At 43.9% G+C, this 27,467-nt stretch overlaps 1 protein-coding gene across 2 annotated transcripts in view; it reads right to left on the reverse strand.

Moving 5' to 3' along the window:
* SLC26A9 (solute carrier family 26 member 9) overlaps window positions 1-25,549 on the reverse strand; it is a 45,958-nt gene extending 20,409 nt beyond the window's left edge. Inside the window, exons 1-8 of one of the 2 annotated variants that reach the window (XM_056815822.1) lie at window positions 25,473-25,549; window positions 11,932-12,079; window positions 7,191-7,330; window positions 6,621-6,731; window positions 5,093-5,268; window positions 2,964-3,128; window positions 1,936-2,088; window positions 320-402 (exon numbers count right to left, since the gene is read on the reverse strand). In XM_056815822.1, coding sequence (XP_056671800.1) covers window positions 320-402; window positions 1,936-2,088; window positions 2,964-3,128; window positions 5,093-5,268; window positions 6,621-6,731; window positions 7,191-7,330; window positions 11,932-12,056 — 953 coding nt within the window. In that variant the 5' untranslated portion in view covers window positions 12,057-12,079; window positions 25,473-25,549. The remainder of the gene's footprint in view (window positions 1-319; window positions 403-1,935; window positions 2,089-2,963; window positions 3,129-5,092; window positions 5,269-6,620; window positions 6,732-7,190; window positions 7,331-11,931; window positions 12,080-25,472) is intronic. The other variant, XM_056815823.1, reaches the window with a different exon arrangement.
* Window positions 25,550-27,467: the final 1,918 nt, after the last annotated feature.

Below are 27,467 nucleotides of genomic sequence, written 5' to 3' on the forward strand. Positions count from 1 at the left end.
GTTGTCAAAAAGATGTTATCCTGGGACAGAGATAAAGCAGAGATGTATCCCCTTAATTGGCTAGCCTTTAGCTAATTCTCTGTACAGTAAACGTGGGTATAATGTAGGCTTGTGTTCCAATAAAACTATTATTTGGAGACACAGACTGAGGACTGAACTGAGCTGGACTAGGCTTGGGGGTGTGACTGCCCTAAAGAGGACCTCAATGGAATTGACTCATGGATCCAGTACTTTCCCATACTGTAGGACCAGTGTTCTAGATTGGGCCTGGGCCTGGGCCAGGGTGGGAGGTCCAAGCTCCCAACCAGCTTCCACTCACCCCTGTTGGATCTCTCCCACAATCTGCATATGGTACTTCTTGGGCATCTTACAACCCCCAGAGATAGCCGTTGCCACCACCACCTATTGAGGAAGGGAAAGATGGGACCTGAGCCAGGGCACTGATTCCCTACCAGGCTTCCCCCTCTCATAAAAGAAACCCAGGTCCTTCCATTCTCAACTGCCTGATAAAAATTCCTCTGGAAGAACTAGACATGTACCAACATTGACTTGCACTGTCTGGTTTCCTGTTTCACTCACTGTAGGAGGAATAGTTTTAATGTCCCTGTCCCTATAACTGACAGAGCTTACGGTGATAGATCATAGAATTAGACTTAGAAGGAACCTTATAGGTTACCTATTTCAGGAGTGTGAAACTCAAATTACAAAGGGGGCTATTAAACTATGCACGAGGATCCATAGGGATCATATATTGACAACTTAAAAAATGTAATATTATCTTTTATTGTATTTTTACTTATTTTGTTAACTGTTTCCCCATTATTATTATTTTTTAAAAATATGAATTCTAAGACAGAAGAGTGGTGAGGGCTAGGCAGTCAGAATTAGGTGACTTTCCCAGGGTCATATAGTTAAGAAGTATCTGAAACCACGTTTGAACCCAGGTTCTCCCATCTCCAGGGCTACACTATCTATTGTGCTATTTAGTTCCTCTGCCCAATTATGTTGGAGTGTGTGTGTGTGTGTGTGTGTGTGTGTGTGTGTGTGTGTGTGTGTTTTAAATTCCTATCTTCTGGCTTAGTATCAATTCTGATTATTGGTTCCAAAGCAGAAGAGAGGTAAGGGCTAGGCAGTGGGAATTAAGTAACCTGCCCAGGGTCACACAGCTGGTCTGAGGCCAGATTTGATCCCAGGTTCTTTCTTGTCTCCAGGGCTGATGTACTAGTCACTGTGCTACCTACCTGTCCTGCCCAATTATGTTTTTTTTTTTTTAAACAACCCTTCCTTTTTATCTTAGAACCAATATTGTATATTGGTTCTAAGGCAGAAGAGTAGTAAGGGGTAGGCAGTGAGAATTAAGTGACTTGCCCAGGGTCACACATCTAGAAAGTGTCTGAGGCCAGAATTAGACCCAAGACCTCCCCTCTCTATCCACTGAGCTAACTAGCTTCCACCTCCAATTATGTTTTTGTCTGGTTCGGGCTGTACTTAAGAGTGTTGTATGACATGTGTTGCTTTTGGGCCATGTGTTTGGTATGTTTGATTTAGTTAAACTCCCTTATTTTTTGGTTGAGCCATAAAAGTAATATATTTTTCTAGGAAAATTCATCATAAGTGGCAGAACCTGGATTTAAATTCAGGTACTATAAATCTAACTCTAGTATGCTCACTTCACAGGGACTCTTAGGATCATACTGGTAAAAGCTGTATATCTTGGAGATAATTTAGCCTAATCCCCTCATTTTACAGATAAGGAAACTGAGGTCTGGAATGATTTTTTTTTCCCCTCCAGTCTCACAAGCAGAAAATAGCAGAGCCAGACCTTTGTACACAGGTCTGCTTATTCATAATCCAGTTCCATATTGCCCTTTTGCCCCACTTTGCCATTGGTCCAGGTTCCCCACCCCAAACCCAGTTTCCAAGTGAGATCCTCACCACAATCAGCTCTGTGGGGATGGGAACACGAATCTTGTGCATATAGCGGACATTAAGTTCTTTCACCAGCACCAGAAAGACAGCACTTATCAGGGCAAAGACAAGTGAGGCGATATTTGTATGGCCCAGGTTTTTGCAGATGTCAATGAAAGTCTAGAGGATAGAGCAGGGACATCAGAAGAGAACAAACCAGGAGAAGAGGTGATCACCTTCATAGGTTCCTCCCTCTTTCTCCCTTCTATCTGTCCACTTCTGGGCAGGGACCTGAGGAGGTAAGGATGCTTGAGAAAAAGCACAAGTGAAACAAAATTCAGCCTCTCATACCCACCTCCCTCCTTTGACCTGTGGAAATCTCTCAGAGCTGAAACACTATGTCTATTCTTTTTCTCTGTCCCCAAATAGGAAAAGAGCTACAGCTAGAGGGAACAAATTTAGAGTTAAGGAAGAACTTTTCCCATTGCACTAGAATGAGGAACCAGGGAAGGCTACAGGAATTAGAATTATATATTTGGAAAGGACCTTAGAGGTTGTCAAGTCCAACTTCCCAATGAGCACAAGAATTCCTGACAGGTGACCAACTGGCTTTGGTTCAAGCACTTTCAGGGATAAGGACTATTGTGTTTTGTAATCCTATCTTCTAGCAAAGTACCTTCTATGCTTTGTTTTGTTTTTAAACCCTTATTTTCTTCTTCTTTTTTAAACCCTTACTTTCCATCTTAGAATAAAAACTGTATATTGATTCCAAGGGCTAAGTCATGGGGATTAAATGACTTGCCCAGGATCACACAGCTATCAAGGGCATGAGGCCAAATTTGAACCCAGAACCCAACATCTCCATGGCTCATCCATTGAGCCATCTAGCTTTCCCCAAAGTGCCTTACATGTTGTGGGCATTTAATGAATGCATATTGAATGAATCCAAGAAGGGTACTTGTCACTTTAAAAAACCAGCAAATTTTAAAGAGCTGGAAAGATTCTCAGGTGTCTCCCCCAGTCCTCTAGGTTGGGTCCTCTAGGTCCAAACTCACCAAGACAATGGCCCCAGGTCCAGTGTAGGAGGGGATGGTCAGCCCAAAGATGTACTTGAGTACAGAGATCAGGATCTGCAACCCAGCAGCAGTCATGAAGCCTCTGATGAAGGACTCGGACAGGTAGATGGCCACAAAACCAAATTGCACAAACCCTAAGCCCATCTAGGATGGGACACAGAAGGGGAGAGAAATGCAGATACCTGCTTGAGGCCATGCATGTCATTGCCCCATTTCCAAGGACAATGACAGCACATCTAGAATGTCACAGATGCATCCTTGAGTGCTTAGTAATTTGATACTGAGTATTGGTTCAAAAGCAGGAGAGATATAAGGGGTAGGCAATGGGGGTTAAATGACTTACCCAGGGTCATGCACCTAGGAAGTTTCTGAGGTCAGTCTTAAGCCCAGGTCCTCCCAATTCTAGGCCTGGTGCTCTATCCACTGAGCAACCTAGCTTCCCCTAGGTGTTTAGTAATCTTTAATGCACACATCCAATCTCCCCAACTGATTATAAGTTCCTTGAGGACAGGGACTATCTTGTATTTCTTATGGTTTCTAGCACAGTGCCTTACACAGAGTAGACCTGGAAATGAGATGAAGCATTTTGTATATGCTGAGGAAGGTTTGAAGATTTCATTTCCCTCCAACCCTGGCCCCCATTTTATTAGCCACTGTCAAAAGAAGCTTTTCTGGAACTTCTCTGGAACTTTGATTCTGGTAGGCAGCAGAGTTAAGCTGAAAGCGTGCTTGGTTTGGATTTAGAAAACTTGGGTTTGAATCTTGGCTCTAGTATCACCTGTATAACCTTTGGGCAAGTCACTTTGCTTATTAGGGCCTTGGTTTCCTTAATCTGATAAGTGGGAGAGGTGATCTAGACCAAAGTTACTTTCAATTCTAAATCATATGAGTCTCCAGTGTTTCTTCTAGCTCTAAAATTCCATGATCCTACACGGTCACTTATCATACATAATTGTTCAGTGGTTTCAGTTGTATCTGACTCTTTTTTTAAAACCTTACCTTCTGTCTTAGAATCAATATGGTGTATTGGTTCTAAGGCAAAAGAGTGATAAAAGTTAGGCAATGGGGGTTAAGTGATTTGCCCAGGGTCATCCAGCTAGGAAGTGTCTGAGGTCAGACTTGAATTCAGGACCTCTCATCTCTAGGTCTGGCTCTTGATCCACTGAGTCACCCAACTGCCCCATGTCTGACTCTTCATGACCATATTTTGGGTTTTCTTGGCAAATATGTTGGAGTGGTTTGCCATTTCCTTCTCCAGCTTACTTGACAGATGAGGAAATTGAGGCAAATAGGGCTAAGTGACTTGCCCAGGATCACCCAGCTAGGAAATATCTGAGACTAGATTTGAACTCAGGAAGATGTCTTCCTGCCTTTATGTCTTCCTGACTCTATCCATTGTGCTACCTCGCCACCCTCTATGATTACATATTTATGGGGAGTAGAATTTTATATAGTAAAAAATGCCCTAAAATGCATTTAGGAAAAAAGTCACATAAAAATTGTCCTTTGAGCTTTTCTGTATTATTTCTGGGTTAGGCACACCCAATGGTGTGGCTTGGAGGGGGATGGGCATGGAGGAGGGAAATGTCCTTGTGGCCTCTAAGTATATAAAGAATTAGAAAGACTTTCAGTGAGGCTTGTAATATCTTGGCAGAGGAGGTTGTCAAACAATGAATTAAATGACAGATTGAGATTTGGAAACCTTTTCTAGGGGTACCTCTGTGGGAAACGTTATAGAGGAGAGTCATGCTATAGGTAGCGGGTTGGACTTTGAACTGGAATTGGCCTCTAATCTCAGAAAACAGTCTTATTTAGCAGGGTATAAGGGAAAAGATTTCTCCAGGACCCTCTGGCCCTGTGGGAGAAGGCAAATTGCCAAATCTGCTTTAATAGGTTAGAGACCTGCTACCCTGCATCTGTAGGAATTAGGTTTGATGCAGACAGAGGTATAAATAGGCTCTAGAAAGCATAAGGATTCTTGAATTCAATTCTGCCTCCCTTGAGGTTCTGGATACTCTGGATAAGTGCCTGCAGTTTCTTTGGCTCTTATTCCTGATGCAGAAGGAGTAAGGTCTCCCTGGGGCACTTTGTGAGTATTATCCACTCACCTGGATAATAGCTGTTAGACAAGCCAACGTTGCTGACACGTGGAGTCTCTCCTCTTCCATTGCTGCTATGTCCACGTAGCTTGTGTTGGTGACATTGTTAAAGACCTGGAATTTGGACTCTGGAGCCAGCTGCAGACAGATGTTACCCACCAGGACGCTGATAACAGCAAAGGTACCTGTGGTGCCCCACCCAGCCCAGCAAAAGACAGAGGTTTGGACCAGTACCCACTATAACCACCAGTGGCCCCAGGATGGCTCCCCAACCCTCAGGGGGTTAATGGAAGAGTTTAATAATTCTATTGGGAAAGTTAGTCCTGGAGAGTGCATCAGATCCCATGATTCTACATTCTTCTCCCCTTCCCCCTTCCCCCTTGCCATGCTTGTTTCCTCTGCAGTTAAAGAAAATTCCTTCACATTTGTATAGCCCTTCATGCTATATCAATGTTAGCCTTAAAGCAACCTCATGAAGTTAGCAGAGCCATTATAATTTTCATTTTGCAGAAGATGAGACTCAGAAAAACTTGGAAAGACTTCCATGAACTGGTGCAAAGTGAAATGAGCAGAAACAGGAGAACACTGTACACAGTAATAGGAAAATCGTACAGTGATCAACTGTGAATGACTTAGTTATTCTTAGCAATACAATGATCCAAGATAGTTCTAAAGAACTGATGAAGAAAAATTCTATTTACATGTAGATGGAATCTCAATGTAGATCAAAGTATACTTTAAAAAAAACTTTATTTTTCTTGTTTTTTGGGGGGGTGTAGTCTGTGTTTTCTTCTGCAACATGGCTAATATGAAAATGTTTTCCATAACTACACATCTATAATCTATATCAAATTTCTTGCTGTCTTAGGGCAGGGAGAGGGAAGGGGGAGGAAGGAGAGAATTTGGAACTCAAAATTAAAAAAAAAATAAAGTTAAAAATTATTTTTTCTTCTAATTTAAAAAAAAATAAAAGTTTTCACACACAAAGAGACTCAGGGAAAAAGACTAAGTGAGAAGCCTTTAGGGTCACTCAGTAAATGAATGGGATAGATGACATTCAAACATGGCAAAGCTGAAAGGGACTTTAGAAATCCTCTAGTCTCATCCCAACCCGAAGCACAGACCTCTATTTGAAAACCTCCTAACCTCCATCCCTACCCCAGTGAAAGAGAGCTCATTACTTCCTGTAAGGAAAGTTAGCCCATTTCGTTTTCCGATTGCTCTGTCAGGAATTTTCCCCTAGGATGAAACATATCTGTCTCCCTGGAGTAGAGATCTAGCGCTAGAAGGAACTTCATGGCCATCACATCCCATGTGACAGCCCTTAAGACAATTGAAGATATTAACAGTATCTTTCCCAGGCTAAATTTCTCCAGTTCTTTGGACCAGTCCTCAAAAGGCCAGGTTTCCAGTTTCTTGACCAACCTAGTGAGTTTCCTTTGTCAGAACAACTCAGGATATGCCATTATCTTTTTGATCCCTGTACTCACCAACAAGGAAGATGGGCAAGGGGACTGAGAGTAAGGAGGCCTTTTACCTGGCACCATCTGATGAACGCCTCCCAGGAAGAAGTAGGTCAGGAGAGGGAAGAAAGATGAGTAGAGCCCATTGACTGCAGGAAGGTTGGCCAACAGTGCAAAAGCCATGCCTGAAGAAGTTATGAGATTATGGATTTAGAGCTGGAAAGGACCTCAGGAATTGTCTCATCCAATCCCTTCATTTTATAGACAAGGAAGCTGAGGCCCAGAGGGGGCCACAAGGTCACCCTAAGAGTCAGCAGAAGATCTAGGATTTGAAGTCTAGAGTTCAAGTTCTAAGGCTAAACTTGGACCTCCTGTAGCATGATGGTTTTTGACAGTGAAAAAACGTTTCATTATTTCCAAAGGATACTGATTTCCAGCCTAACAATTAGAAAGTAGGCCACTTGAGGAAACATATAGTATAGGAAATAGCATCTGTTCACCATGATTCTGAGGGTCATCTTTGCCAATGCTCCCCAATTTGGGGCCCTAAAATCTAAAGAGGGTACACTTTAATGTTCAAGGTCATAGACATTTTTAGACATGGGATATGGTACATAATATCTAGCCTAGGGGGAATCTCTCACCTTGTGGGACCTGGATGGACCCCCCACTCAATCCCCCAAGGAGATCAGGCACGATGTAGTCTTTAATCTTGTATTTGGGGAGCCAGGATAGAACAGGGAGAAGCCCAAATACCACAGTTTTTATCTTGACAGAGGAACATCTGGAAGGAAAGAGAAGAACATACCATAGGAAGGACCAGTAGGGACTAGGATTCCCCCCTGGTCCTTCAGGAACATCTTCAAGGATTGGACATATTGGGCTTAGCAGTTTAGCACACAATAGTCTCTGCTCCTTTGCGGGCACCATTAATGTAAATAATTGGTCTGTGGTTTACATAGACAGGAGAACTTAGGGAAGAGGAAGGGTAGGTTTTTAACCTCTAACAATATTCCTGAAGAGTAGCCTGACCCATAGTCCTCTCTTTTCCCTGTACATATTTCTAGGCAGGATTGTATTCGAATCATCCCAAAGCTAGAGCCAACTGTTCATTCCTTAGATATCAATACTGAAGGAGACTTCATGACTTCCACAGTGCTATGGCCTTGCTGACTTATATAACCTTGAAGTTGTGAAAAACCTGGACACACAAACACACATGAATGCATGCACACACACGTGTATACGCACACACATGGACCCTTTTTTCTAGTTAATACACTAACATTGGGGGTGGGTGGGGGAATTTTTCATTGGTCAACACAGGGTGGGGAGAGTTGATCCTTTCCCTGTTTGCCCAAGGCCTTGAGGTCTTTTCATAGAAATTCCCCTGGCTGGGGAACAAGGGCTTGAGAATGAAGGCTGACAGAAGGTGGATTGATGAGCAGGGGGTGGAGGCATGTGTATTTTAGGGGGTAGCAATTTGCTTTCCATGTTCCAGTTCAATGCAATCAGATACTTGGGGATGGAATCAGGGCCCATTCCGGTGACTCATCCACCTGCTTTGATTAGGCCTTTTTTCTTTACCGTCACTGACTCGGATTCTTTGGTGTTACTCAACAATAGTTTCCCCGATATTAGGTCCCCTGGATGGCACCCAAAACCTAAACCAACACAGCAAAAGCTTTGTCTCTTGCTAAGTCTTGGAAGTTTCTCTCTCTCTTTTAAGCCACAGAAACCAGGAGAAATTGGCTTTTATAACTTAATTCTCCCATCTGGCAATTAACAGGCACTTATTTGTAAGGGTTTAAAATTCAGGCTGTACAGAGTGAATCCAAACCGCTCATTTTACAGATGAAGAAACTGAGACTCCGAGAGTTTAAGGGACTTGCCCAGGCTTTCACTCAGCTAACAAGCACATTTCAGAAGTGAGATTTGAATCTGTTTTCCAGACTATCCACCCCACAGTAATACATCTCTATTAAGTGGTTACTATGTGCCAAGTACAGTACTAGGTGTCACAGAGACAAAGGGACACAATGAAGCAGTTCCTGCTCTGGAGGGAAACAGAATGTACATTTTTTAGTGTATACAGAATAATTTAACAATGTAGTTTATAGAAGAGAAGGCTGTGGATCAGTGGTTAATAGCACTGAGCTTGAGTTCAAATTCAGTCTTAAACATTTCCTAGCTGGGGGATCTTGGGCAACTCATTTAATTTCTGTACACTTAGAAGGCAGTGAAGTGGCTCAGTGGATAGAGTGCTGCACAGGAAGATCTGTGTTCAAATCTAGCCTCAGATACTTCTAGGTTGCAAGTCATTTAACCCCTGATTGCTTGACAAAAGGACCCACTGGTTCTACTGGAGAAGAAAATGGCAAACTAATATCTTTGCCAAGACAACCCTATGGATAGCTCTGGCCCCATGGGGTCTTAAACAGTGCAATTGAATGACTAAATAACAACAAAGTTTAGGGGGAAAGGTACAATACTAGTAAATTAGAGGGATTAGGAAAAATATCAGATCAAAAGTGTACTCCTAAAAGAAGAAAGAACTTTGAGCCAGAGGGGAGAGCCTGTAGGATAACCAGTGAAATGCCAGGGAGATGAAAGAATTGTGTATGAGGGACATACAGAAGGCCAATTTGGTCGGATCATAGATTGTGTTAAGATGAATAAATAATGAAAGTAGAAAGGTAAGTTGGGGGCTAGGTTTCAAAAGACTCAAAAAACCAAATAGAGATTAATTTTAAGGGGTAGGCAGTTGGGGTGAAGTGACTTGCCTAGGGTCACACAGCTAGGAAATGTCTGATGTCAGATTTGAACCCAGGACCTCCCCTCTCCAGGTGTCTCTCTATCTTTTGAGCATCCATCCTATTGACATCTTAGCTGGGCTGAGTTTGCAGAGAAGCTTCAAGATTTCACTTGCTTTTTCATCTTCCCACAGTAAGTGGATGTCAATGGGCCAATGTGCTCCAGGAGTGGCAGGAAATCCAGGCAGGACTTTTCTGTTGACCAATGATATCATTGATCTTCCAAACTTTCTGTTTCTGTTGAGGGGACCACCATCTTTCCAGCTCCAAGGTTTATAACTTTGGCCTTTTCTTTAACTCTTAACTCCTTATTCTTCCCTCACAAAATCTAATGAGTTTCCAAATCTCCCTGTTTTTGTCTCTGTAGCACACCTTGCCTGTACTTTCTCCTCACTATTCACATAGCTACCAACTAAGTATCAATCCCTCATCACCTTTTACCTGGATTATTTTTGTGAGTGTCAGAAGACACCAGTTTTTATCTGACCTCTTAAGAAGAGCTAAAGCCAGAGCTATGTTGCTAAATGTTTAATATCTGGCTCGCCAACCCCCTCCCCCATTTTAAAGTTGCATATGGATTATTAACAATTTTCTCCATCACTTAAAAAAAAAAAACTCCTTACTTTTTGTCCTAATTGCAGCTAAGGCAAGGGCTAGGCAAATAGAGTTAAATGGCTTGTCCAGGGTCACACAGCTAGGAATTTTCTGAGGCCAGATTTGAACCCAGATCATCCCAATTCCTGGCTTAGTTCTGTCCACTGAGCCACCTAGCTACCCTTTTCTATCACTTTCCTAAGCCCAGATGATTAACAAAACAATAAATCAAGCCCTAATTTGTGGTGTTTGCTGATTTCTGATGGTAAATACTGCTCCCCTACCCCCTGAAAATATAACAGTCTGGTGAGCTTGTTCCACCTGGCTCTTAAAAGTTGGGGGCTAAAGCTATACTTCTAGGCTGGTAAGTGGCTGGTCTTACTTGCAAGCCTGTTTTAAAACAGGAAAATCTCTGAATCCTGAAAAGAGCTTAAAACTGATATTAAAAATTGAAGAGAGAAAGAGGATCCCTCTGGGGACTGATAGGGCAAGGAAAGAAAGTGGTGGTTAGAGTGGCAATGGAGGGAAATACTGTCTAAAGTCTGTTTGCTGCGACCATGTGGGAAAGAATGGGAAATGGGATTGTGTTCAACAAGTCTCTTTACGTTATTCCCATCCCCACCCCTTTTGAGGACAATAACCTTCTCTTTATCCCTTCTGCCCAGGTTCAGAACAGAACAGGGCATAGGATTTCCTATAGTCTTTGAATATGTTAGCTGGCAGTAATTAGCAGGCTGAAGGAACTAGGAGCCAAGCACAGTACTGGCGTCAGAGCCTAGAACCACAGTGGCTGAGCTTCCCTTGAGGAGTAGGGTTGGGCCAGGGATTTTAGGCAGAGAATCAAATAGATGATCCTCCCAGCCTGAACCAGTTCCACCTGCATCACAGCTCCAGTCATTGCCAGTGACCTCAATCCAAGAAACTGAATCAGCTGTTCTCTAGCTGGGGAGAGGGGCAGAGAGAGCCAACCCATGACAGGTATCGGGGACTGCCCACCATCCGGATGGACTTGGGTCCTTAGTACTTGATTTATTTTGAAATAAACCCTTACCTTCTGTCTTAGGATCAATACTGACTATTAGTTCCAAAGCAGAAGAGTGGTAAGGGCTAGGCAATGGGGGTTAAGTGACTTGCTCAGGGTCCCTAAGCTAAGAAGTGGCTGAGGCCAGATTTAAACCCAGGTTCTCCCTGCTCCAGACCTGGTGCTCTATCCACTGAGCCACATAGTTGCCTCTTAGCACTTTAGAATATTTCCCAGAGGAGCAGGCTAACTGAGATTCCAGGGGCTGCTTTCATGAGGCGATTTCATTCAGTCCCTTGCCTCTAGGAACCACTTCTGCTTATTAACAGCCACAGGTTAGAGAAAGGCAGGATGGGGATGGGGAAGTCAGGAGAACAAAGTAGATAGGGAGCAGTGAGATCCCATCCCTGCTGTCCACCTATTTGCCCAGCTCTTCTGGGCATTGCTTGATATCTGGTTATTTCTGGGATGGGGAGAAGCAGAAAGAGGAGGGAAGCACATGTATAGGAGTGCAGGACATGAAGGCTTCCTTGGGTTAGAGGAAATTGTAGGATTGAGATGGGGTCCCTCATTACTGCTTCTGCAAGCTCTGAGTCAAGGCATTCCTGATAGTGGTCCACAAAGCTAATAATAGAGAAAAGCCTAGGATAGCTAAGGTGGAAAGAGTTTGGAGATACAGCAATCCTAAGGTGGTGGAGAGTCCCAACTCTTCCTCTTCTTCCTCCAGGAAGCTCTCCAGGATGTTGCCCCAATAATTACTGAGAGATGATCCTCTACATGGGCTCTGTTTCTGGATCCTGAATCAAGGTCGAGATCCTTACCTGCCCAGGCTCTTTGTCTTTGTCTCTTCTTACTCTCATTCCTAAGAACACTGACTGGCAGGCCATAGCTTTCTGATGGCAGGATGGCTGGCAGGAGGGATTTAGAGAAACACAGGTTTAAGCCTCAGCATCTTACCTGAAAGCATCACGAAGCTTTTTGCCCACTGGGTAAGTTCTGTCCTTCTTCTCAAATTCCTCATCGAAAAGAGCGAGAGAATATGCAGCTCGGTCTATGACGTATCGAGGCCTGGGCTGGTTCATGTCTGGGACCTCTACAAGCCCTGCTGAAGACAGAGGAAGGGATGGTGAGCAGGCATTTCTCCTCGGTGCCAGCTCTGGCCTTCTCTGACCTCTTGCTTTTTAGCTGCACATTTGTCTTCTGGTTTTTCCCCCGCCCCCTGACCTTGGGACTACCTCCCATCAAGCATGGTGCCTCCCTCTTCTCTTTCCAGCCCTCCTTTGGCTTGACCTTCCCTCCCAGTGACTGATGAGGGAGACACGGGGCTTAGTAGATGGCTGGCGAGCCACACTTGTGAAATCATAACCATTCAGTAAGGACAAGTGAAGAAGGGTGGGAGCAGAGCTGTGTTCAAATTCCTCCTTGATCTCTGATTTCCAGCTCTCCCTGCCTTTCCATGAACTCTCAAGCCCCTACCTCTCTCTGAATCTCAGTTTCCCTTCTCAGCACATTCAGTTACTAAGTGTGCAAATAAAGTGCCTCGAGGCAGTTTCAAATATGCTTCCAATGTGACCTCAGAAGGACCCTACCAGTCTGAAGTGTCAGAACGAGGTGTCAGAACTAGGTGTCTAGGACTCTACCAACAGGTTTTCCTGGGACAATAGCTTGTTTGGGGAAATCTGGACAGGGCATGCCAGCAGTTCTCACTCCTACAGCTTCCTGAGCCTAACCCTTTCCCCTCCCTTCTGTATGTCCTTATCGTGTTCACCTTTTGATGTTCCATGTCTACCTGCTAGATAGAGGAGGTGCCTTTTCCAGGAGCTGCTCCCCTCTCCAGCCCCTGACCAGAGAAAGGCCAGATGGCTATGGGGGTGGTGGTGGGGGCGCTGGAGACTCCGATCAAGGAGATGAGCAAGATGGGGGTAGGGCAGGGTGTGGGTTAATGCTATGAGGAAGCCAGAAGGGGACAAGGTGTTGGGGAGGGGGGAGTTAGGAGGTTGGATGTAGGAGTGGCTGGTTTGGAAAATCATTTGATTTGGGTCTGAAATGGAGTAGCTACATAGAGGGCGGGGGTGGGGAGTCTCTCCTTCCTTGGCCAAGAGCCACTTGTCCATTTACTCGTGGTGAGTATTGAAGTAACGCCAGATGAGGCTGGTTTTTTTTTTGTTTTTGTTTTCTTTTTTCTTTTTTGGTTCATGACCAGGCTTCAGTCTGGAGGTGATGATAGTTGTCAAATGCGAATAAGATGGTGGAAGTTACATGGCTAATAAAACAAACCAACAAAACCCTGGGCTCTGTGTCCCTAGATGTAGGACTAACAAACTCACGATAGGGCCCAAGCCAAGGCATTTTACTTTCTGGGACCACGTCCTTGTATTTATGTTCAGGAGGTCGAATTAGATCAATGTTTCTTCATTGATGACCTATGGCATATTTTTGGTGGGAAAATTATTATTGCCAATCTCACTTTTATTTTTAAATTTATTTATTTATTTTAAAAACATTTACCTACTATCTTAGTATCACATCTAAGGCAGGAAAGCAAAATGAGTGAGGTAGTTGCATTAAGTGACTTGCCCAGGCTCATACTGCCAGGATGTGTTTGAGGCTGGATTTGAATCCAGGTCCTCTTGACTCCAGACCTGATGCTCTAGCCACGGTTCCCTATCCATTGTTACCCAGCTGCGCTTAAACATGCTTGTTTTGTTTTGTTTTTTTAATTACAGAAATTTGTTTTTACAAACGTATTCCTTTGATTACTTTTTCAATTACCTGTAGAAACAACTTTTAAACAATTGCTTTCTGACCTTTTGCAATACAATCCTCTCCCTCCCTTTCCCCTCCACAGGCTGCAAACAATCTGCTATAGGTTATTCCAGTGTCATCATGCAATCCAAATTTCACCATTCCTCATGTTGTGATAGAAGGCATATATTGCGAATGTAAATAAAAACTTATGGAGGAAGTGGGGCAAGAAATGGCAGGACTCATTCTCCATTCACACTCTTGGACAGTTCCTTGGAGAAACATCCTTATTTTTATTTTTAAAAAATCCTTACCTTCTATCTTAGGATCAACTGTGTATTGGTTCTAAGGCAGAACAGTGGTAAGGGGTAGGCAATGGGGGTTAAGTGACTTGCCCAGGGTCACCTAGCTAGGAAGTATCTGAGGCCACATTTGAACCTGGGACCTCCCATCTCTGGGCTGGACTCTCAATCCACTGGATCGCTTAACTGCCCCAGGAATCCTTACTTTTAAAAATCCATAGATTTAAAAAAAGGTAGACCCAACCCTCCTTTTCTTCTTGCCTCTGCCTCCCCTTCTTTTTCTCAACTCTTGATTGAAGCTTCAGAAGGTGAAAGTACTAGCTGATGATGGAGAACTTAATTATTTGACCAGGTTCCAATATGATCTGGGTTGTGAAACCCTCAGGTTTCTAAAGTCCTTTCTAGTTCCAATATTCTTTGATGCTTGATTCTGTTTTCAAGATTATGCCAAGGAAGTCTGCAGCTTGCAAATCACATAATCCTCAGATCCCAAAGCCACGTATTTTTTCTTTCTTCCCTGGCATTTACACTTAGGATGATAGTTCCTTCAAGTTGGAAGGGAACTTAAAGGTAGGTTCCTTGCTACTAAAGTTTCTGTGGGGCACAAGGAGAAGCAAGAGGGTGACAACCCAGATCATACAATTAATAATAACTAACCTTCATAGATGGTAGCTAGGTGGTACAATGGATGGAGGTCCAGGCCTGGGGTCAGAAAGACCTGAGTTCAAATCTAACCTCAGAAATGTACTATGTGTATGACTGAGCAAGTCACTTCATCCTGTTTGCTTCAGTTTTCTCGTCTATAAAATGTGCTAGAAAAGGAATGGCAAAACTCCTTTGGTATCTTCTCTAAGAAAACCTCAAATGGAGTCAGGAAGAGTTGAAAACAACTGAAGTGACATTTACAACCTTCACAAGCACTTTAAGGTCTTTAAGCTGTTTAAAAGTATTATCTCATTTTAGCCTCACAAAAACTCGAAGAGGTAGGTTCTGTTATTATTCCCATTTTGCAGATGAGGAAACCAAGGCTGGTAGAGGTGAAGTGACTAATAAGTAGGATTAAGACTCAGGTCTTCCTGATCCAACATCTGCCCTCTATCCCTAAGTCACCCAGAATCACAGACTAAGAGCTGTAACAGACCTCAGAGAATATTCTGGTCCAATCCCCACTTTTTACAGAGAAGGAAACCAAAGCCTAGAAAGGAGATTTTATTTGCTCATGGCAATGTAGGAAGCTGCAGAGCTGGCTCCTCTCATTGGTTGCTGTCTTCTTTTTACATTGAAGCAGGAGGCAGAAATGGAAGTTGGTTGTCACAGGATCTATTTACTTGAGAGAAATGGAGTGGTGGGAGGATGACTTCACAGGCCTTGTCCTTTAAGAGGAGGCTGCTTGGGTGGCTCAATGGATTGAGAGCCAAACCTAGAGATGGGAAGTGCTAGGTTCAAATCTGGCCTCAGACACTTCCTAGCTGTGTGACCCTGGGAAGTCACTTGACCCCCATTGCTTAGTCATTACTGCTTTTCTGCCTTGGAACCAATACTTAGTGTTGATTCTCAGATGGAAGGTAAGGGTTTTTTTTTTAATTTTTTTAATTTTTTTTTTAAAGAGGAGGCTGCTTGATTGATGGATAGTGGTGACTTGAAAAGCTTTTTTCACTGTGGTTTGAAATCTTCCTGAGAAAGCATGGGCATAGTTCCCTCCCCACTCCCCACTCCCCACTCCCCAGCTCCTTCATCCTATCCCCCCAGATCTCAGAATGTACTGATTTCCTAAAGAGTCAAGAGGGATGGTCTGATTTACAAAAGTAAAGCTGGCTTCCCAGAGATCCCCCAATAACTAAGTGGTCATTGAACTTACTTCCAAGATATTGAGAAAAGGTAAAGCTAAGCAATGTGTATCAAATTCTATGGTCTAACCTGCCCCACTCATAGTCAGACAGTCCCAAAAGGGCTCAACAAGATGAATTGAAAGAACAGGTAGGTGGCTCGGTAGATGGAAAGCCAGGCTTGGAGACAAGAGGTCCTGGGTTCAAATGTGGTCTCAGACACTTCCTGTGTGACCCTGGGCAAGTCACTTAACCTTCATTGCTGAACCCGTACCATTCTTTTGCCTTGGAACCAGTACTTAGTGTTGATTCTCAGATGGAAGGTAAGAGTGGTTTTTTTTTTTTTAAAGGAATGCGTTGAAGATAGCTCAGCTATGTGACATAATGTTAGGGCTGGATCTGGAGTCAGTAAGGCTTTGGCTTAAATTCTGACTGATACCAGTTTGGTGACTTGGAAAGTCCCTTGACTTTCCCATGTCTGTTTCCTGTAAAATGGGGACGGGGTAGTTGTCCCTGTAGCCCCTTGCTCACAGGATGGTCATGAATTTCACATAAGATAGCGTATTTTTGTCAACTTTGAAGTATTATATAAACTTGTTTTTTTTTTAAAAAGCCCTTACTTTCCATCTTAGAATTAATACTGTGTATTGGTTCTAAGGCAGAAGAGAGGTAAGGGCTAGGCAGTGGGGGCTAAATGACTTGTCCAGGGTCACACAGCTAGGAAGTGTTGGAGGCCAGATTTCACCCAGGACCTGGATCTCTGGGCCAGGCTCTCATTCCAATGGGCCACCTAGCTGCCTACCCCCACATAAACAAATAAGAAGAGCCCAGAGTTACCTGCCAAACTGGGTGACTTTGTTTCAGTTGACACACAGCAGGTGGTGATCTTTGAAGAAACTTTTCTTATCTTTATCGAAAGACCAGAAAACTGGTTTTTCTTTGTCTGCTTTAAAAACTCACCTTTATTTAAAAAAAACGAGAAGTTCTAGTCATCGTTAAAATCAAACTCATCCTCTTCTCCTCCCTTCCCCGTAATCAAACTCCTCCTCCAGACTTCCTATTTATTCCAATGACAACACCATCGTTCTACCTGTCACTTAGCCTCGAAACCTCAGAGTCATCATTGACCCCACCCTGTCCTCACCCCCACATCCAAATAGTCACCAAGATCTGTCAATAGTTCCTTCGTAATACCTTTCATGCATCTGCCCCTTCCTTTCCATTCCCACTCCCACCCTCATCCAGGCTCTTGTCACCTCTCACCTAGATTGCTGCAATCACCTCCTAACTGGCCTCTCTGCCTCCAGTCTCTCTGGGTTCAATTCATCGCTGCCAGATCAATCATAAAAACCACTTTGTACACTTCACTCACAGCCTCCAAAGCTCCTCAATGCCTCTTTGTTGTCTAGGACTCTTTAGTTTGCCAAAATCCTCCACAGTCTGGTCTCAACCTACCTTTTCAGCCTTATGTGCTCCCTCACTGGAGCTTTCCATTCCAATCACATTGGGATGCTCACTGTTGCCCCTTGATACCTTGTGAATGGATTCCTTCCTCTGGTCCTTTGTGTATGCGATTATCATCCTTTTCTTTCTTTCTGCTTGGATCTTACCCTTCCTCCAAAGCCCAACTCAAATCCAGCCTCCCCTTTGAAGCTTCCTCTGACCTCCCCAAACCTTAGGACCCTCCTTTCTTCTGGAGGGACATATATAATCCTTCCTGCCAGTATCATTCACTTGCTTCTTAGCTTATAGTATGTTGTATTATTAGTTATTTTTTTTAGATGCACACATCTCATCACATTAACTAGACTGTAACTTCTTAAAGGCAGAGATTATATCATACTATTATACTATAATATCATATTGTGCCATATTGAGAGGTAAGAAGGTAAAATAGACATTTCAAGTTATAAAGACCTGAGTTCAAGTTCTGTTTTAGATACCTGTGTGTGTATGTGTGTGTGTGACCCTGAAAAAGTCATTGGATCTCATTGCACCTCATTTTCCTTATCTGTAAAATAAGGTGTTTTTTTTTTTGACATGATCCTGGTCATCCCTCTCAACTCTAAATCCATGACCATTGATTCCTCAGTGCCCATGACCTTGCCTGCATATAGAATCATAGGGTTTAGAGCTGAAGCTTCAGGTCATCTCCAAACCTCTCATTTTACAAATTGGGAAACTGAGGCCCATAGATAGGCCCAGGAACTATCTTAATGTCACATCAGTAACAAGCAGCAGAGTGAGGCTTCTAATCTATGTCCTCTGATTTTAAACCTAGGGCCCTTTTCCCAATACCATTCTTCTGCCCTAAGAAGATGCTTAATATGTACTTATTGATTGAGCAATTAGTTGTTTTTGGCAATTTTCCCCATGGGTAAGCAGCTTAGTTTCAGTCCTGAGGCAAGATGGTAACAGAAGAATGAGCACTACACTTGAGAGTCAGGAAGACCTGAGAGGTTTGAAGCCTGGTTCTACCACTTATTGTGTGTCCTTAGGAAAGTCACTTCTGGGCCTCAGTTTCCTCAAGTAAACTGGTAGAGCTGGGCTAAATGGTCTCTAAAATCCCTTCCAGCTCAAAAGTCTATGAACTGTCTATAAAATGGGGACAATAATAGTTGTACTTCTTAGTTCACTGAGGTTGGCCTGAGGAAACGATCTTGCTATATAAATGCTGTCGATATTATTGTTATTTAGTTCACTGAACCACACAAAGCTCTGTCCCATTCTCTAGCCAGTAGGCTTTGCAGCATCATGTTCTAACCTTGACTATTGCTGTCTTTGCCTCAACCTTCTCTGTTTATCATTCTGGCTTTGGATGGATTTCAGGGCTATGAAAGAGAGGTCAGTGAAGGGTGGGGAGAGTGGTGATGGAAAAACCTTCAAGAGAGCACTAGTAGAATGACTCACTTGAACTGTGCTATGTGATTGTGATGGAATGTTATTGTGCTATAGAAATGATGAGCAGGATGGTTTAAAAAAACCTAGGAAGACTTAGGCGAATTGATGCAAAGTGAGGTGAACAGAACCAGAATGTTGTACATTGTAACAGCAACATTGTAATCATGATCAGCTGTCAAAGACTTAGCTACAGTGATTGATCAATATGATGAGCTAAGACAATTCCAAAGGACTCATGACAAAGAATGCTATCTACTATTGTGATTGGGGGGGTGCAGGGGGGGCAGTTAAATGGCTTAGTGGACAGAGGGCCATGCCTAGAGGAAGTCCTGGGTTCAAATCTGGCTCGGATACTTTCTAGCCATGTAACCCTGGACAAGTCACTTAATCTCCATTGCCTAGCCTGTATTGTTCTTTTGTCTTAGAATCAATAATTAATATTGATTCTAAGACAGAAGGTAAGGGTTAAAAAAATGCTATCTGCCTCCAGAGAGAGAATTGATGAACTCAGAGTGACATACCATTTTTTCACTTTATTTTTCTTGCCTTTTTTTTGCAGTATAGAAATCTTGTTTTTCATGATTTCATTCTCAGTGGATTGAGAGCCAGGCCTACAGACGGGAGGTCCTAGGTTCAAATCTGGCCTCAGACACTTCCCAGCTGTGTGACCCTGGGCAAGTCACTTGATCCCCATTGCCTAGCCCTTACCACTCTTCTGCCTTGGAGCCAATACACAGTATTGACTCCAAGATGGAAGGTAAGGGTTTAAAAAAAAAGGGGGGCAGCTGGGTGGCTCAGTGGATTGAGAGTCATGGATAACATCACATTGCTTTCTCAATTGATGAGGGAGAAGGCAAGAGGGAGAGAGAATGAAGAATTCAAGATTTCAAAAAACAATGTTTAAACTAAATAAATATGAAATTATTTTTATAAAGAATAACTCATTGTTGAATTCTCCTTGCAGATGGGTGTCTGATAAAGGGGAAGTATATGCCTAAAGGGCAATAATGGATGGCTTTTTCTAGTTTTAGGAGGACTAGAAAACATGCCCCCTATTCTTCACCACACAAAATTCACCCAAATTCTGTCCTTTAGTCAGGTTTAGTTAGTTGGTTTAGGGGAGAAGGAACTGACCCCTTTTGTAATTGACATTTTGCAATAGGAAGTGAAAGAATGTGATGTGGAAAACATACCAGATTTGAAGGCACAAGACCTGGGTTCAAATCCCAGCTTTGTTCCTTTTTAGTTGTATAACCTAGGGCAAAACACCATTTAGAGGCAGCTAGTATGACCCTGGGCAAGTCACTTAACCTGTTTCTGTGAGGATTAAATGAGATAATATTGTAAAGCATTTAGCACAGTGCCTGGAACATAGTAGGTGTTTAATAGAATTCGTTTCCTTCCTTCTTTACTCCCTCTTTGGCTTTCACTTTTCCATTTGGAAAGTGAAGGGATTGTGTTCATAGTCTTTAAGGTCTTTTTCCACTCCAGATCTTACCTGCTGGTAAACAGAAGTCCAGTGCCTCCTTTATTAGCAGACACATTGTAGGTGCTTAATAAATGTTCTTGACTGGCTGAAGGCATTTCTCTGATTCAAAGGAACCATGGGCTTCTTCTGCTTCCCCAGCAGAAGAGTTAGACTTCCTGGATATGGCTTGTAGTGTTTGTGCTGGGTGAGCTCAGCCATGTCCCCGTTCTTCCAATCCTGGCTCTCTGGCCCTATGACTGCCAGAGTCCCAAGCCCACAACTCTGTGACTCCCTCAGCATCAAGCAGAAAGAGAGTTGGTCATACTTCCTAATTACCAGAGCAGAGTTTGAGATGAGGGAAGGGGATTTCTTTCATTCAGAGGTAATCCTTCAGGCCACTAAAGGAGGGGAAGGCATTGCCCCTTGGGGGAGGGGGATGGCTCCTAGAAATGGTCCTCTCTGGGTGGGTGCAGGGTTGCTGCATGGCCCTCTGGGATGGGGTCCCTAAAAAGTCAAGTTGTGGGTGGGGAAGGAAGCTTGGGAGGGAGGAAATAAGGGAGGCAGGGAGCTGTAGGGAACGTGAGGACTCAATCCTTAGTTAAACAAACATGCAGCCTGCAAGGCTGATGTCAGGATCTCTGAAAAAAAGTCAAGTGCTCTATTACAATTGGTGTGTATCAATGAGACATGCCTCAGATCAAACAGTCTCAGGTCCCTCTAAGGCCCCTCAGCACCCAGTAATGAATAGCAGAGGCCATGTGACACTGTCGGGAACAAAGGGGTGATCCCCTCAAGGGCCTCTGCCCTGGGGAATGAAACCTAGGTTTCCCTAAGACTGTGGGAGTTAGAGAGCAGAGCATGTTGGGGCCAATTTTGGCTGGGAGAGAGCAAGGAGAAGGGCTCAAGGACTCCTAGCAATGGATGGGAAGCTGGGGGCTTCTGGGAAGCTGAGTCCTCTTTCACTCAGAGAGAGAGGACATCCAAAATTAGGTAGGGGAAAAGGGCCAGTATCGGGACAAGACTGTTCAAGGTTCCTTATGATACCAAGTGAAGATTTGGGTGTAGGACAAAGGATATATAGGGAAAAAGGCTAATATTGAGTGGAAGGAGGTTGTGGAATCTTTTCTCACTGAGCATCTCCTCCCTGACTCTCTTTCTTCCCCACCTACATCCTCTTCAAGTGGTTTAAAATCCTCGATCTCTCACCCTGTCTTCTGACTTCCCCCACGATCAGACCAGAACATTCATAGGACCTTCAACTGAGAACTAGAAGGGGACTTAGAGGACATTTGGTCCAACCTCCTCCTTTTGAAGATGAGGAAATGGAGACCCAGACTCAGTCATGAGGTCATTGAGACCAAGGCCATAATAGAGAAGTAACCATGGATAGGAGGCCAGCATTAGACTCAAGAAGGCCTGGCACTAATAAGCTATGTGACAATGGCCAAGGAACCTAACCTCTATAAGCCACAGCTTGGGAGAAAAAGGGGGCTAGATTGATCATAGGCAAATCACCTTGGCAGATAGTACCCCCAGGCAACTTTTTAACATAAATTACAGGTAAATTGCTCATCATACTAGTGGAGGGAATTTTCACACTGAGAGTTCCTTACTCCCAGGAAGTCATATCTGTACTAAAAAAATCAAGTCATTTTTAATGGAGGAGAAAACACACTTGGTTTCTTGTTCTTGCTAATGAGCCCAGTGCTCTGTAAATCTCGTGGGAAGCTTTGGAAAGCCATGGGCTTGTCTGCTTGCCCTGGGGTAGAGCAGGATAGGACTTCCAGGTTCTCTTGGCTCTGTCTTTGATTTGTTGTGTGACCTTGGGCAAGCTACCCAACCTCTCTCCCCTCTCCTTCCCCCACCGTATGTGTAACTTGGAAAGAACTGCCTACCTCCCCCTGTTTCACCCAAACTTCTTCCCTAGGAGTAGTGATGATAAGATGTGATCTGCTTGGGAGACAGGTAACATGGCAAGCAAGCAGATGGGAGATGAGCCAGGCACCTTCATTGAGTAGATAGAATTAGTTATGGCAGACAGCTGAGACTCATGAAAGAATCTGGGCTCTCAGGGCCTCCCCACCCATATACCAGGCAGGTGGGTTTCTCTTTATCACTCTTTTCCTCTTATCAGTGGTCCCTTCCTCTGCTAATCACTATGTTCTGGGAAGAGGAAAAGTCACTTAGAGGTTTACCCTTGGCCCTAGCTGTTGGAACACTCCTCTACAGTCTGAGGAACCTGGGAGATCAAACTAACCACGGTTAGGATGGGACATGGGAGATTTAGGGTGAAGGGTTGGTTTGAGATAAAGTTCTTAGGATGAGTGGGCTGACTGAGTTAATTACTAATAATTTCTCCTTTCTCTTTTTGTTTCCTCTTCCAGGTTTTCTGACTGTTACGTTGTTGACTTCCAAGAGATTTCTTCTTTATATCTCCAAAATTCCAAGGATTATTCCTTCTTTCCAATTATTCTCTCTCCCTGACTTCTCCAACTTGAGATTAAAGGAAATGCTGGTAGAATCTCATTTCCTGAAGACTTTCTCTTTTTAATATTAAGTTACACTAATTTTTTTCAATGAACAGAAATCTATTCCCACCTCCCCACACACACTGGAAAGAAGGACAAACAAAACCCTTGTAACAAATTTCAGTAATCGAGGAAACCAAATTTCTGCATTGGCCTCATTGAAAATAAAATCCTTTTCTGTATCTTGTTCCTTGGAGAATTTTGGGAACAAGGATTTCAGCTGTTTTGGATGGTGCAGAAACAATGGACTCAGGAATATGGATGACCTTAGAAATAGTCTTTCCAGTCCAAGAAAGTTAAACCAAAGGACCAAAGGACAAAGATAGCCCATTCCCTGGAATAAGGACCTGATACCGAAGATCTCTTTCTCTCAGAAAGGAGGACTGGGAATTGGAGTCTGGTGGGCACAAAGAGCACCAGTCCCAATTTCAGGGAACATTGAAGCCCTACTCCTGGTCATCCTGCTGAGAGGTATCAGTGTAATTCATATATAGGCTTGGGGGATAGGGCCCAGTGCTTTAGCAAAGGAAGTGTCTGTGACTACCTTGGGATCCAAGGATGGAGGAAGCCTTGTTTATTTAGATAAGCCATTCTTCAAAGGTTTGGCTCTAGCTAGTTCCTGGCTGTTAACTCCAGACCTCAAAGGGCTCCTCTCTTTAGCTTCTAATCAATGGGTCAGCAAGAGCAGCCAAGAGCAGCCTAGTATATCAATCACTGCCAATTTCTGTTCAAAGATCTAGAAGGGACAATATCTGCAGTACAACTATCTTATTTTGAAAAAAAGTTCAGGAGACAGAAAGTGACTTGACTTGGGTCATATGGCTAGCGTAAAGAAGAATTGGACTGTGAATCCAAATCTCTTAATATCTCTTAGTTCTAGTGTTTTTTCAATTTTCAATTTTTCTATTCTATAGTTAAGTCTATTCTCTTCTATACATTATTTATCAGCTCTTGGAAATCCTCAAGCCATTTTCCCTTGTGAAGAAGATCTGCCCTTGGTGAGTCCCCATTTAGATTTCAGAACCTTGGATTCTGCTCTTGACTATATAGACTATTGGCTACTGCCTTGACTTTTCTGACCCCTGGGTTTCTCCTTCTAATGGGGAACTGGATCAAGTACTTTTTTTTTTAAACCCTTACCTTCCATCTTGGAGTCAATACTGTGTATTGGCTCCAAGGCAGAAGAGTGGTAAGGGCTAGGCAATGGGGGTCAAGTGACTTGCCCAGGGTCACACAGCTGGGAAGTGTCTGAGGCCAGATTTGAAACTAGGACCTCCCGTCTGTAGGCCTAGCTCTCAATCCATAGAGCTACCCAGTTGCCCCCTCAAGTACTTTTTTGCCTGTCCTGGCTTCTCAGAAATCATTTCCATGAGCTTGAATCCATTTGTTTGTATGAGATGGGTTTTGGGGGGTTGCTGAGGAAAAATGCTGGGATCGTTTGGGCTGGCCAGAGGTTAATAATAATTGTTAGCATTTATATGGCACTTTAAGGTTCACAAATCATGTGACAAATATTATCTCATTTTATTCCTCATAATAATGCTGAAAGGTAGAAGTTATTATCATCATCATTTTACAGATGATGAAACTGAGTCAGTTTGTGTGACTTGCTCGGGGCTGAACATCTAGTAAATGTCTGAGGCTGGATTTGAATTTGGGTCTTTCTGCTTCCAGGTCCAATGCTCTTCCCCCAAAAAAGAGAAGAAATGGAGACGAGACCCTAGAGGCTAAAACCTCTGAGAATCATCCAATACTTTTGTCCCTTCTTTTCTCTTCTCTCCAAAAAAACTTCCAGAAAGTAGATTTGTAGCTTTTCTTTCTCTCTGGGAGTTGAAGCCCCTAGCATGCTCCTACCCTTAGCATCATCTTCTTTCCCATTAAGAACCATAGATTTGTAGAATGTAAGATCTAGAAGGCAATTCCATTCCACCATAGTACAGTCTGGCGGAAAGATCACTGAACCTGGAACGCTGAACTTGAGAGTCATAGGACCTACGCTTATTTTCTGTCTCTGCCCTTTATTATCTGTGTGACCTTGGGCAAGTCTCTTAATGTCTGATGTTCAGTTCCTTTATCTGGAAAATGAGAGAGCTGGACTAGATGACCTCTAAGGCCCTTTCCAGCTCTGAATATCTCTGATCCTGTGACTTTTTACAGAGGAGGAAACTGAGAAAGGACGACCACCAACATGAGGGCAGAAGTTTCCTAACCCCTGGTTCCTCCCAGAATGTTCTTTCCATTTTCCTCTCTGTCAATGGATCAACCAGTCACTGAGCATTTATTAGCCACCGGCTACCTGCTAGGAACTGGCCTCATTCACAGAAGACTCATCCTAGCTTTGCCCAAATGGCCATAACCCAATATAAACAGAGCCAGACCACCCGGAGCTAGGAGGGTACAAAGAGGGTCCCTGCCCCAGAGCAATGAATAGCATTGCTGACCTGTGCTGAGTGACCCTAGCACTGCTTCTCACAGAGGGGGCACTGCCAGAAAAGAATGGTGGGAGGGGATAGGGAAGCTGGCTCTGGGACAGTGACTACGAGCCACTGCTCTCCTTCCCACCTGAACTCAAGTTGGCACGGCTTGCCACCTTCTGCCCAGCCTTTCTTAGTCCCCCTGCCCTCCCCATGGCTCGATATGCTGTCCCCCTGCCCTCCCCAGCGCCTTTTGGACTGGCCCTTGGAGGACTGGTCCCCCCTCGTCAAAGGCTGGGATGGGGGCTGCTTACCAGTGAGGGAGCAGAGTGGGGCAGGGCTCCAGGCAGCCGAGAGGTGTTCCAGGAGGTGTGTGAAAGGGCTGCTCTGCTCAAATATTCCAGGGAGGCGATTTATAAATAACCTCGCCCCCGGCCTGGAGGGCCAACCTCAGCACCTGATTGGCTCGCAGGTGAAGTGGTTATGAACAGTACACCACAGCTCAGCCTGAAGAGATAGGAAAACGAGATAAGCAGAGAAGGTCCCAAGTGAACAACCCTGTTGTTGTTTCACCTGGGGAGAAGGCCTGTTTGATGGGAGCCTGGCACTTCCTAAATCCACCCCAGAGACAATAGGTCACATTCAGCTGGGGGGCCCGCCCCGGAGGCTCCCCCAAGGCAGCAGGCCTGAGAGAGGGAGGGTGACTGAGGCAGGCTCCTTGGAGAGCCCCCTCCCTCCTGCCCTGGGGCTGGGTTCACCAGGCCAGAAGGGCCTCTTGGACAATGGGGCCCATTGAGGCCAGCGAGTATATGTGTGTAAGGGAGGGGTCCCCTCGGCTGTTCAGCTTTGAAGATGGGGGGGGGCTGAGAGGAAGAGAGTTTGCTCTGGGTTTCCAGGTATCAAGAAGAGAAGGAAAAAAAAACTCTAGGAGGCCCCAAGAGAGCCCTGGGGAGGCTTTGGAGCTGAGCAGAGAACTCTGCCCTGAAGAGTTTGGAGACCTGCTCCCTGTCCTTTTTGCTTAAGCTACTTAGCCTGGTAAACTATTTGGTCCTTAATTTCCCCATTGATGCACTGGACAGCATTACTCTTGTCCCTGATTTTCTTAAAGGGTTCAGAAGGAAGATGAAATGATACTGAAAAAAGGATTGGACTTAAAAGATTTAAAGAAACATGAATTCTCTGATGTCAGACATTCTTGAGCAAGGCTGATGTAACCCAGTGCTTCTGGGCTCTGCTGTTCCCATAAGGGGGTGAGGAATTAATGTCCCTCTGGGCTGTGGTTTTACTTAGGCAGTGTATACTTTCCTTGAAAGGTTTGCCTTCCCTTCACTAGTGTTGGCTATCGAAGTATTACATACGTCAGAGAGTTGTGAGGAAAGCTTTGTGTCACCTTAATATGCTATATAGGATCATAGATTTAGAACTAGAAGGGAACTTAGGGACCACTGAGTCCAATCCCTTACTTTATAGATGCAAAAACTGAGGTCCACAAGGACTGGTTGATTTGCTGAGAGCCACATACCTAGCTAGGGATTGAGATGTGATTTGAATTCAGATCTTCCTAATTTCCCATGCAGCATTCTGTCCATTACACCACCGAGCTGTGGGTTATTGTTATCAGTATTTTTGTCCCTCATCTGGAGCTCTAGAAGAAGACTCTAGAGAAAGACACATATACATAGGGGCTCAGATGGGAAGAGGAGGACAGGGTATGGTTGCTACTGTCCCCGCTTTTTGGGTGAGAGACAGAAGTTTGCCATTCAGACCCAAGTCATGTCTCCTGTCCCTAATCAGCAGGATGAGGATCTTGTTCCATCTTGTCCATGCAAGTATATGGGCTGTTGATGGAAGGGGTAAGGCTTTTTTTTTCTAATTGAAAAATTTCATTTAATTAATTAATTGAGAATATTTTTTCCATAGTTACATGATTCATTTTCTTTCCCTTCCCTCCTCTCACCCCCTTCGGTAGTCACCGAGCAACTCCACTGGGTTTTACACATGCCATTGATCAAGACCTATTTCCATGTTGTGATATTTGCACCAGGGGGATCATTTAGAGTCTACATCCCCAATCATATCCCCATTGACCCTTGTGATCAAGGAGTTGTTTTTCTTCTGTGTTTCTACTCAGGAGGGGTAAGGCTTTTGATGGGTGTCCTGGAACACCTCTAGAGAACCTCACCCCATTGCTTGATTACTGGATAGGGGTCGGGAAGATCCCAGGACAGAATTTGCTTCCTATAAAGTTACACATGAGAGGAATATCATCTGTTGGAGAATTTAGATACTAAATTCAGGTAATGGGGGTG

Source organism: Monodelphis domestica, chromosome 2 (genome assembly GCF_027887165.1).
Source record: "Monodelphis domestica isolate mMonDom1 chromosome 2, mMonDom1.pri, whole genome shotgun sequence".
NCBI lineage: Eukaryota > Metazoa > Chordata > Mammalia > Didelphimorphia > Didelphidae > Monodelphis > Monodelphis domestica.